This window comes from Ceratotherium simum, chromosome 23 (genome assembly GCF_057802395.1).
Source record: "Ceratotherium simum simum isolate JZ-2026a chromosome 23, ASM5780239v1, whole genome shotgun sequence".
Lineage (NCBI taxonomy): Eukaryota > Metazoa > Chordata > Mammalia > Perissodactyla > Rhinocerotidae > Ceratotherium > Ceratotherium simum.
In genome coordinates this window covers 12,117,194-12,130,358 of record NC_141922.1, presented here as the reverse complement: position 1 = coordinate 12,130,358, position 13,165 = coordinate 12,117,194, and the positions used below count along the sequence as shown (strand labels likewise).

The window sequence follows — 13,165 nt, the reverse complement described above, 5'->3', positions numbered from 1 at the left end:
GCAGATCTGTGTCCTGGATTCTTGGTCTGGTGGGCAGGTGTGGGGGAGGGGGCTCTGTCAATCGTTTTAATCTTCTTTTTGATTTTAAAAATATCCTTCCTTTCCACCTTCTATTTCTCTTCAGCCATTCCTTGTTGTGTTTATGTGCTCTATATTCCTTCTTGTTAAGTCTTCATTTCTGAAATGTGTCTTTTTAAGATTTTTATTTCCTTCCTGAGCTCTCTTGACAAATTTCTAAGTTTTCTGATTCTGATTTAGGTTATTTCACGTCTTGAACCACATTAAGTGCTTCAGTTCCTTTTGAAATAGTAGGTGAAAGTTTTGATGTATGTTGTAGGCATGTCTTTTTGGAGTGTTTTCATTGATTATAAGGATATTAATCTACTTTTTATTCTCTTTTTTCTTATAATAGCTTAGTATAGGATTGCCACCCATATATTTTATTGATAATTTTTGTGTAAAATTAACTTTTCTGAACTTGTAGAAAGAGGTGTGGTTTAGGGTAGCTTATTTTTTGATTTCACAGAGCTCTTTCTTCAGTTGTTCTTACGTAGTGTTCAAAAACATCATGGCTAGAATCCCTTTCCACTTTTACATAGACTCTCCCTTTTCTTCTTCTCTATAGTCCTTTTTGTGAGTAATTTTGATTCCATTTACACAATTCCTTCCAGGGCCCTATCCTGGGAGGGAGATATGGCTGGGCAGTTTTGAGAGTTCATAGTGCCTTGATAGTTCCAGTACTTCAGACCTTACTGTAGACTTTTACACTCATTTGATGTTGGATTGGGCAAACCCCCTCCCACTTTCAGTTGCTTTTCCAATTTGGCACATGGCAATTTCCGGTGAGTATCTGTTGGCTGTACTGGGGCTCTTTTGTTCCCAGATATGATAGATGCCTACTTACTTCTTTCTGATTCTTCCCATACAGTTGCTGATATCACACCAGTCGTGGGGCTATTGAGAGACTGTCACTATTCACTTCCATTTTGGAATTTATGGGGCTACTACATCATCTGCTTTTGTTGTAAATATAGTCCATGGGGTTTTTGGTCTTGCTGTCTACTTGCTTAGATATGTAGGAATTGTGAGAGATTCAGAAATATGCCACTTCTGCCACCATCTTCCCAGAATCCTCTTTTTCCTTCTCCTAATAACCCTGCTAAACTAGAAAAGGTCAAGCCATTCCCTGAGTGTTAGTTAATTTGAATGTCTTTCCTTCACAGAATCATGGTATAACCTTCCTTGACTATCTTCAGGGCCTCTTTATCTCCCCAGGATCAATTTTAAATTCCTTTAGAATTTTAGTACTAGTTATTTCTGAGGCTTTATTGAGACAATCTGTGTAAAGGATTTAGCACCTTCCCTGCATGTAATAAGTGCTCAGTAACTGGGAGCCGTTATTAATGTCCCTCTCCCACTGAATTATGTCTTAGAGGACGCAGACCTCCTCTTGCAAAATCAGACCATCCTCAGCATCTAGCATGTTGTTTTGCCTATATTAGACATTTAACGATTATTTGTGGGTGTTATTTTTAACCACATGAAAGGAGAAAATTCATGGTAAGTTTAGGGAGAAGGGAATTTATCTGAGAAAAGAGGCAGGAGCTATCTTACAGTGCAGGAGAGAAGAGAAAGCATGGCCACTGGACTTATCCAGAACTAGGTTCTAATAATGGCTCTGGCACCTATAACTTGTAAGATATAAGTCTGTATCTAATAGTGTTAAGAGCCCAGACTCTGGACTGACACTTCCAGGGTTTGAATTCAGGCTGTAACATTTTTCAATTATGAGATGTTTGGGCAATTTATTTCATTACTCTGAGCCTCAGTTCTTTCTTCTTTAAATGGGGATAATAACATTACCTACCTCATAGGGTTGCCATGAGGATTTCATGAGTTACTGTGTGTAAAGATTTGCAACAGTGACTGGTCACATGGAGGTGTTTGCAATATTATTAAAGTGTGAATTTTGCTGACCCCGGAAGCTATGATGCTGTATCTATGAACAACAAAGAGGTAATTAACAAAGGAACAAGTAAATGGTGATGGTGGCTTTTCAACTTACTTTCTGCATTCACGGGTGCAATGTCAAATAAGAGGGAGGCCTATCTTGATTTTGGCTGTTGGTTTTATTAAGATTGGGAAAAAGACTCTTGCCTTAGAGGAATGAGATGATTATGCAGAGTAAGACAACCAGAATAGACGCTGGTATTATCAAACATTTTGATATGGATCCTAGATCCCGTTATTTTAAATTCTGATCCCTTGGAAAGGTCAGCTGGCTGGCTCCAAGTGAGAGACCCTCAGCTTACAGAGACATTTCACCCAATTAACTCAGTCCTTTCATATTTACCTTGATGAAGGAAGTAAACTTTGTATTGCCGTGATAAATAGAAGAACGATAAACGCACAGACCAAGTTTGACTTAAATACTTCATCTCTCATTTGAGAATACTGTAATTAAAAAAAAAAAAGAGAATGAGTTACTTTGTAGCAGAGTTTGGCTTTCAGAAGAGTTAAGTTTTACCAGTGTTTAAAGTTGGGGGGAAACATCAAGAAATAACAAGTCACTTAAATATTTAAAAAAAAATTGAAAGGAATCCATATCTTAATAAACCCTTCACGGAGCATTATCTCCATCCCACCCACCAACCTCCCATGAGAGCCCAGGAGTAAATATAATTCCCTTCATAGTAAAAGAGAATGAGGGAGGGACTTTGCATGGGCTTATCCAGTTCTTCTCCTCCCTCTGAATTAACATCATTTTAACAAAACAGAAGAGCACACAGCCATATATGTAGCAAATCAAATTCACGTTGACTTTCTTCATGAGTAAACTTTAAGTCATTTAAGGATCTTGCTCTATTTCTTGTTAGATTTGGTGACACAGGGAAATGTTTTACCAGAGAGTCTTTCAGCCTCTTTTTTCATAAAAACTATTAAAAAATCAATTCATAGAATCATAGAATAGAAAGCAGCCTAAGAGATCTCCAGCAAGTGCAGACTTTTCCTTTCACACAAGAGAAATCAAGACTAATTGACCAATATGCTCGATGCCCTTCTGTTATCTGCTCGAGGTGGCCCTGGGGAATGGCGGTAACTTTATTTTGATTATCCAGAGTACTCAGTAATTTCATTGTCCGGCTTTAAAAGCTTCTGGAAGGTCAGCACTGAATGTGTACTTGTCTTAGGCCTGCCTAGTTTCCTGAACCTCTTGGAGTCACTAAACTGAGGAATAATCCAATTGCTTCAGAAGGAGGAAATGATTTTTAAAACTGAAAAAGACCTTAAAATTAGGTTAAACCAAGCCCCTGATTTTACCTAAATTCCAGAGAGGTCTAGTAACTTGCAGTAGATCTCAGTGCATGCAGATCAATTTTAGAGGGAGAACAGAAAGCTAAGCCTGGCTTCGGAACTTTGTAATCCCTGATTTGAATTTCATAGAGTTACTTTTTAAAGGAAGCCCATAAATAGAGCTCTCACAAGATCTCAGGCTCTATGTCCCGAATACCAAGAGAAGGTTTTGGTCAGGTCAATGAAATAATAAACTTAGTGCTGTTGCTGTTGGTATGGTAGTCACAATCAACAGTCACATGATTTTTATTCTCTAGTCTACTTCTCGGTGTGGTCTGGGTTTTAGACTGAATTTACTGCTCGGTGTCATGGCTAAGATTTGGGGAAAGACAATGATCTTTAGCTGGTGAGCTCCATGGGGGAAGCACAATGTTGTTCAGAGACTGCACATTCATTGCTGTTGCAGGGCAACGCTTTTTCCACTCCACAGTATTGAGGCCTCTGTCCATGTGCTGACAACCTGCTTGGTATCTGGAGGGGAACTGGGAACATGTCCCTGAAGAATCACTATAAGCTCTCTTCATTCCTGATAAAACTACAGAAAATCCATGTTACTAACAGTTACAAAGAGTGCTGCCTAAGAACAGGGCACAATCATAGAGACATACACATTCCAGTTTGAAAATAAATGAGTTAGCCACAAAGCTGTTAATTTAAAGAAAGATGAAAGTCTGAATTCCTTCTAAAAACCAGTTGCACAAGATCTATTCTTTGTTGGCTAACTGATTAATTTCACACCAGCTTCGGTCAATGAAGAAATCAAAGGAGAAATCAACAAGTACCTGGAGACAAATGAAAATGAATATACGACATGCCAGAATTCATGGGATACACTCAAAAGTGGTCCTAAGAGGGAAGTTTATAGCAATATAGGCCTACCTCAACAAACAATAAAAATCTCAAATAAACAATCTAACAGTGTACCCTGGAACAGGAAAAAGAAGAACAAACAAAGCCCCAAATCAGTAGGAGGGAAATCATAAAAATCAGAGCAGAAATAAATGATATAGAGACTAAAAAAACAAAAGAAAAAAATCAATGAAACCAAGAGCTGGTTCTCTGATAAGATAACCAAAATTGACAAGCCTTTAGCTAGACTCACCAAGAAAAAAGAGAGGAGGCTCCAATAAATGAAATCAGAAACGAAAGAGGGGAAATTGCAATGGACACCTCAGAAATACAAAAGATTATAACAGAATACTATGAAAAGCTATATGCCAACAAATTGGATAATCTAGAAGAAATGGATAAATTCTTAGAATCATACAACCTTCCAAAACTGAATCAAGAAGAAATAGAGAATTTGAATAGACCAATCACCAGTAAGGAGATCGAAACAGTAATCAAAAACCTTCCAAAAATTAAACGCCCAGGACCAGATGGCTTCCCTGATGAATTCTACCAAACACTCAAAGAAGACTAATACCTATTCTTCTTAAATGCTTCCAAAAAATTGAAGAGGAGGAGCAGCTTCCTAACTCATTCTATGAAGCCAACATTACCCCAATACCAAAACCAGACAAGGACAACACAAAAAAAGAAAATTACAGGCCCATATCACCAGTGAACATCGATGCAAAAATCCTCAAGAAAATACTAGCAAATTGAACACAATAATACATTAAAAAGATCATACACCATGATCAAGTGGGATTTATTCCAGGGATGCAGGGATGGTTCAACATCTGCAAATCAATCAACGTGATACACCACATTAACAAAATGAAGAATAAAAATCACAAGATCATCTCAATAGATACAGAGAAAGCATTTGATAAGATACAGCATCCATTTATGAGAGCAACTCTGAATAAAATGAGTATCGAAGGAAAGTATTTCAACATAATAAGGACCATATATGACAAACCCACAGCTAATATCATCCTCAATGGTGAAAAACTGCAAGCTATCCCTCTAAGAACAGGAATTGGACAAGGATGCCCACTTTCTCCAATCTTATTTAACATAGTATCATAAGTCCTAGCCACAGCAATCAGGCAAGAACAAGAAGTAAAAGGGATCCAAATTGGAAAGGAAGAAGTGAAGCTGTCACTATTTGCAGAAGACATGATTTTATATATAGAAAACCGTAAAGAATCCACCAAAAAACTTTTAGAAATAATAAATGAATACAGTAAAGTTACAGGATACAAAATCAACATACGGAAATCAGTTGCATTTCTATACACTAACAATGAAGTAGCAGAAAGAGAAATTAAGAAAACAATCCCATTTACAATTGCAACAAAAAGAATAAAATATGTAGGAATAAACTTAACTAAAGAGGTGAAAGAGCTGTACACTGAAAACTATAAAACACTATTGAAAGAAACTGAAGACACAAAGAAATGGAAAGATATTCTGTGCTCCTGGATTGGAAGAATTAACATAGTTAAGATGTCCATACTTCCCAAAGCAATCTATAGATTCAATGCAACCCCTATCAAAGTTCCAACAACATTTTTCACAGAAATAGAACAAAGAATCCTAAAATTTATATGGAACAACAAAAGACCCTGAGTAGCCAAAGGAATCCTGAGAAAAAAGAACAAAGCTGGAGGTATCACACTCCCTGATTTCAAAATATACTACAAAGCTATAATAACCAAAACAGCACAGTATTGGCATAAAAACAGACACACAGATCAATGGAACAGAATTGAAAGCCCAGAAATAAACCCACACATCTACGGACAGCTAATCTTTGACAAGGGAGCCAAGAACATACACTGGAGAAAGGAAAGTGTCTTCAATAAATGGTGTTGGGAAAACTGGACAGCCACATGCAAAAAAATGAAAGTTGACCATTATCTTACACTATAAACAAAAATTTACTCGAAATGGATTAAAGACTTGAATGTAAGACCTGAAACCATGCAACTTCTAGAAGGCAGTACACTCTTCGACATCAGTCTTAGCAACATATTTTCAAGTACCATGTCTGACCGGGCAAGGGAAACAATAGAAAAAATAAACAAACAGGACTACATCAAACTAAAAAGCTTCTGCACAGCAAAGGAAATCATCAACAAAACGAAAAGACAATCTAACAATTGGGAGAAGACATTCGCAAACCGTATATCTGACAAGGTATTAATATCCAAAATATGTAAAGAACTCAAACACCTTAACCACAAAAAAACTAACAGCCCAATTGAAAACTGGGCAAAAGACCTGAACAAACATTTCTCCAAAGAAGATATACAGATGGCCAACAGGAAGACGCAAATCAAAACTACGAGATATCACCTCACTGCCGTCAGAATGGCTATAATTAACAAGACAGGAAACAACATGTGTTGGAGAGGATACGGAGAGAAGGGAACTCTCATATACTGCTGGTGGGAGTGCAAACTGGTGCAACCACTATGGAAAACGGTATGGAGATTCCTCAAAAAATTAAGAATAGAGCTACCATACGATCCAGCTATTCCACTACTGGGTGTTTATCCAAAGAACATGGAAACACACACGCATAAAGATACATGCACCCCTGTGTTCATTGCAGCATTATTCACAACAGCCAAGACTTGGAAGCAACATAAATGTCCATCAAGGGACGAATGGATAAAGAAGATGTGGTATATATACACAATGGAACACTGCTCAGCCATAAGAAACGATGAAATCCAGCCATTTGTGACAACATGGATGGACATTGAGGGTATTATGCTAAGCAAAATAAGTCAGAGGGAGAAGGTCAAATACTGTATGATCTCACTCACTAAGTAGCAGATAATAGCAACAACAAACAAACACATAGATACAGAGATTAGATTGGTGATTACCAGAGGGGAAGGGGGGAGGAGGAGGGCGAAAGGGATGATTAGGCACATGTGTGTGGTGAGGGACTGTAATTAGTCTTTGGGTGGTGAACATGATGTAATGTATGTAGAAATAGAAGTATAGTGATGTACACCTGAAATTTATATAATGTTATAAACATTTGTTACTGCAATAAAATAAAAAAAAAAAAACAGCTTGGTTATATAGATTGGATAATGAGATTTTTAAAACAACACTAATAAATCTTAGCATACTTAATTCCTCTCTTCCTCCTTTTCTTCAACTTCATCATTATCATCCTCCTCTTCCTCCTCATCAACTCATCATCAGCATCAGCATCGTAGCATCTTGGAGTTATAGTGGACCATTGCCCTCAGGAATCCTTTCCATAACATCCCAATGTCTACTGAAATGCCTGCTGATTATCACCAGATGACCTTCTCTGCTTTGTTGGAGGAAGTGGGTTTCTTTTCTCTGAACTGGAGCAGGGCATCCTAAGTTTTTAAACACCCTTAACTTGAACACTCCTAGTGCCTGAGAGCTCACTCCTTTGCAAAGAGTTCCTTTGCATTTGCGGCCCATTCTCACTGGGAAAAGGTCCTTTTCTAAAGATCCCAAGCCTAAGTCTCTGACTCCTTTCCTGAATGTTTCTTACTGACGACTTTAAAAATGTCACATAATCAGCATTTGTCCAGAGTAAAGTTGCATACGGTTTTAGGTTTTCTTCGAACGGCAAGCTGGGTGGAGACAAAGTAAGAAGACTTAGTTTGCTTCCAGATCTTCCACTCTGTCAGCGCTTCACTGTGAGCAAAGCCAATTTCTTTGAACTTCACTTTTCTTATCTGTCAAATGGGGGAATTCATACAATTCATAGGTTTTACAATGCTATTCTATTTTATTCATGCTAAAATTTAATAATAAATTCTATTGTTTTCATGTTTGAACTCCAGTGCCCAGCACAGTCAGATAAAAGAAGATCCTTATAATATTTGGGAAGTTGATGTCAATCCAATATAAAACAGTGGGCTTCAGAATGGAGTGCATTGTTACTTTGGAAATGCAAAGGAGAACAGAACTGTGGAAAGAAAATTCCTAACTGGCTCAGGATGATAGGGTGCTGAGATTGAGTGGTGATTCATTTCACTTCCTCTTGACTTATGAGGGTCTGAACACTCTGGTTCACAGCTATATTAAGGTACACGTCTGCTCCCTCCTGCCATAGTTAGAGGCTACTTATCTTGCCTCTATTCTGTCCTCACTTGGCCCCACTTATCCTTTTCTATCTTAGTGGTGAGCATGGACTTATCTAGAGCTAGACTACCTGGATTTGAATCTCAGCTCCAACACTTACTGGCATGTAACCTTGGACAAATTTACTAAGCTTTCTATGCCACGGTTCTCTCATCCAGACAGCGGGGATGACCACAGGAACTATCTCATAAGAGTTGCTGGGAGGATGAAATGAGTTAGTATATGCAAAGTGCTTAGAGCAGTGCTTAGAGCACTTGGCAACCTTATGTGTTTTCTATAATCAATGAATTATACTTATTTTATTGCTATACGTGTTACGTTTTTGAAGCCTGCTTTTCAATCACAGCATTGCTTTCTAGAAGGTTGTCTTCAATTCCTCTGTACAAAATTGTACCTTGTGCTCAGTAGGGACCCTGAAAGTGTTGCTGACAAACTGGTCCATCATGTTAGAAAGGATTCTTTTCAAGGGAACTGTAATCTCGTATGTGGCCTTTTGTCTTAAGAAAAGACCCTGTCCTTATTCCTTCCCTTGCTTCCTAAAAGATCCTCCACCAGTGTGTGGAATTCTCCACTTCTCCAGGGACCTTTAGGAAAGGTGCCCTTGGAAATGACCACTGGGCCCTTATAATTCACTGAGTCCTTGGTCTGCAAGAGAACTTGGCAATCACATATATGTTTTTTTCAGATGAGGAACTTGAGAATCAGATATGGAAAAGAGCTTGTCAAGGTCAGTTAGGTGGTTGGCAGCTAAGTTCAGACAATAAGCCACATCTCTTGGCTCCCAGTGGAGTGTTCGCTCCACTAGACCACTGTCTGTGAGCAGGAAATGCCTGAGGGCAGTACCCGAGCCAATCGTAAATGGGATTAACACCAATTCAAAGGGCATGCCCCTCGGAACAAATTACAAATGCTTCCTTTGAGAGCTTAGACTAGAATTTGGATTATTATTATTTTTTGATCTCTAGGGCTTTGGTTGATTTAGAAAACGGTCAAGATCTAGTGCAACAGATTTGAATAATAAAGACTAATGCTTAATGCAAGGTAGGCACTGTGGTACCTGCTTTACCTGGGTGATCTTAGCTAATTATCAAAACAATACTTTGAGGAAAATCCTATTTATCATATCCCCACTTTGCAGATAATGAAATTTAGGACTAGAATATTCCAGTAACTCAACCAGGACTTCACACATTGTAAGTAGGGAATCCAGAGTTTGACCCCAGAGTGCAAGGTCTCATTGGCTGCACTAACTGCTGCTAACTTGCTACTTTCAAGGTAAGGTCACCTTCTTCATAGGGTGCACAATAGTGTGTCTTGGTGTATTTCAGTGATGTGGTTTATGATACAAAGAAAGGGAATGTGTTAGAAAGTTGAGTCTATGTAAATCTTGGTTAGAATGAAAGTGAAGCACGGTCTGGGCAAAGGATGGACCTTAGAAACACCCTATGAGTTAGTTTAATAAACTGGCACTGCTGCATTTTCATGATTGATGAATGGATCCTCAACACAAAGCAATGTGAAGTAAAGAACCCTCTTCCTAAGGCCTGGATGAGTAAACCAATAACAGGGAAGAAAATAAAAGATACAGTAGATTTTACTTAAACGCAACAGAATAAGAGGGACCACAATCTTTAAATACTTAAAAAGTTGTTTTAAAAATGAAAATTTCCTACTTGACTTGATAAAGTTGAGTCTCAAGTTGAAACCTGGGCGTCCCTTCCAAGGAAGAGGGTAGGAAGAATTTGTGTTCCATTTTGTTCATGTCTGGGATGTTGGCCTTGCGTTTTCTTGAAAGGCATCTTAGAAATGAAATCAGAGCCATGAAGATCTATTGGGTTTCTAGATCTGTCACAAGGAAGCCTGGAACCCAAGTTTGATTACACAAGGAAAAGCCCATTCTAGATTCTTCATCCACAGAGGTGTGACCAGGGAAGCTAGCTTGCAGAGATGGACAGAGCTTCTAATCTTCTATGTTTCTGTGCCTGAGACAGGCCTGGAAAATCTTTGTCAGTGTGTGGCAGGGAAATCCCCCTGTTCCTCTAGATTCTCCACTTTGACAATGAGCTACAAGGTACTAACTAAATTCTTACAACTCTACAAGATGTAAAGGATGCTTCTAACCAAAGCAATGATCTAGTTAATAGTCCAAACTACAACCCTACTCTGTCTTTTTGGCCAAGTGTATATGTGAAATTACAAAATTTTATAGGCGGAGTGGATTGCATTTGTCGCCTTGGTCCAACCCTTACTAATGACGATTTCACTCAGTAAAATCTCTCAGAAATGAGCCATTAACTCTTGCCTGGATATTTCTAGTGATGGGGAAAATCAACCCCTCACTTGAGAGCCCATTCCATCTTTGGATAAATCTAATTTTAAGAAAGATAATTTTCTAGCACATCTCTCATTAGTATAAATTAATATGTTTGTTAAATTAAGAATCTCAATCAGGAAAATCTGCTCATTTTGCGTGAGTGAATGAAGAAATTTAACTTCTGTTCTATTGTTAAATCTATGCATTATGTAGCATGACAATGGCTAGAGCATCCTTAAATTAGATCATGAGGGTAAAAGGCATAATTGCAATAAAAGAGCGAGGGAGTAATTTTCAATAATTTCATATTTTGAAATAGACTATCTTCCCTATCTTGGTGTCTAGTGTCTAACCAAATCACTATCAGGAGCAATTCTGTGAGTGACAGGTGTGTCTCAGGAATCTCTCACTGGCAGATTTCTTCCCAAGGAACCTGACCTTTGAACAAAGGTGGATTTCCTCATCTTTAGTAAACTCACAAGGAATCATGCTAACACATATCTAAGATGGACAGCTTCAGAAAAGTGAGGCTGGGAGGATACCACCACAGAGATGACAGAAAACCCTTAATGATAATACTTTATCGTTAATGGTTTATGATAATGATAACGTGTTATGGTCTTCCTTGATGGGGGGTTGACTGACGTGTGAGAATTCCAAGTACAACTATACAAAGCTTCCATCCCACTGTTCTTCCAGCTCACCCTCCCCTGAATTTCCCATCCTTGGGAGGAAAGACTCTTCCTTTCTTCACTGGTCCAGTCCCCCAAGCCCTGGTGAGGCCAAGGGAGTGATAACTATTCATGTGTTTCTTGCCTAGAAGCCCCTGGTTGTAGATGATGATAACATCCACACCTGAAGCATTAGGATCGCTTCAAGGACTGGGCTGATGAACTTTGGTTTGAAATCATCATAATTCTATCATTCTACACTACACTATTATTGGTGAAATTGGTACTTCTGACTCTGAAAATGCTGGCTTTTGGGAATGGAGCTAGCTAATTGGTCTGATAAAAAGATACAAGAGAAATGGCCCTGGATATCATTTGACTACCTAGAGGGTGGTAGAAATAGTAGTAATTTTGTAAGATAATATCAAGAATGTAAAGGAATCTCACAAAGCAACTGTTTGAATAAGGGGTGGCTTTTTTCCCTAAGTCTCTTTGAAATCTGTCCTTTCTACCTGAAGAAGGTGGCCTAAACGCTCTTACTGTTTTGGGCCTTAATAGAACAGTAAAAACTCAAGAGTGACCTGAACCTGCAACAGAATAATTCCTCTAAAAATAATTTAAAAAATAAGATCACGAAAATGCATCAGGAAGTGTCTGATTCAGAAACATGAGAGAGAACACCCAAGACCATTTGGTTCATGTTTCACGTTCCTACCTTGCTCCATCTAAATAAGAAACGGAGCAGTTGAACAAATTCTGAATGTCTCCAAGAAAAAAAAAAGCATTTTTTTCTCGTTACCTAATTCCATAGTCTAACATCTTAATCCATCAGAAAATTCATTTGTTGCCTAGCCTTCTTTGCTTTGCTAAAATTCCTCTTTCATTATCTTATTCCATTCGTTATAACTCCAATCAGAGTTGATAGGAAGAAGAAAGAAACCTTTCAAAGTTTGTGATGCATTTTCCCTGAAATATCTCTTAAGCCTCCACTTAACTTTGATTTTCTTCCTAAAGGATAGAGAAAACTGAGAGAAATTCTGAACACAGATAAGAGCCAATTGTACTCAGCCAAAGGCTTATTGAAGGATTCCCTTGTGTGACAAATTCTTGTTTTTATGTGGCTGCTGATGGGAAAAAAGTAACATTAAATGAATGTTTTGAAAATATTCAGCACAGAATTTCCTTCATAGCTAGCACTATCTATGGTAGTTATTGTTATTATTATATTAAAAATGGGCAACCTCTGATCTCTGACATGTGTGTGAAAACTAGAGCTCACCCACAGTTTCGTTTAATATGCCTTTGGTCTTTCCAGGAGGTTGTCTCTGGTTTCACCAGCTCTCTCAAACCATCTAGTCACACAACTAACTCCTTGACTGTTTAAACCAACCAGGCTTCTTTTGGGAAACAGCTCAGGGGCAATTCAAGAGCTCAGCATTCCCATTCCTCCTGCCCCAAGAGAGAAGGTATCTTATGTGTTTGCTGATTCACTTATCTGATTTTCACATGTGCATGGACAGCTAGGGTGATGGTGTTGCCCTTGTTTTAGTCTATCTTTATCAAGGGTAGATTGCTTGTTTGTGTGTGTGTGTGTGTGTACATGTACGTGTGTGTATACCTATCCATGCGTGTGTGCGTGTGTGGGATGAATAGAGGATGAAGGAAATTTTCATGGTTTTAATTTTGCTTTTTTTTTTTTGCTTCCAAGGTATTTGTCACCTGCATAAGTCTATAGTCCCTTCCACACACGCCACCAGCCCCACCCTCAACACATTCCAAACTGTCTAGA

At 38.4% G+C, this 13,165-nt stretch overlaps 1 protein-coding gene across 1 annotated transcript in view; it reads right to left on the bottom strand.

The window, feature by feature from the left end:
- The window catches only part of ADCY8 (adenylate cyclase 8), a 226,922-nt gene that overhangs the window by 71,496 nt on the left and 142,261 nt on the right, over nt 1–13,165 (bottom strand). The window contains exon 9 of the mRNA XM_004431063.2: nt 2,354–2,454. Within this exon, the coding sequence (XP_004431120.1) occupies nt 2,354–2,454 (101 nt within the window). The remainder of the gene's footprint in view (nt 1–2,353; nt 2,455–13,165) is intronic.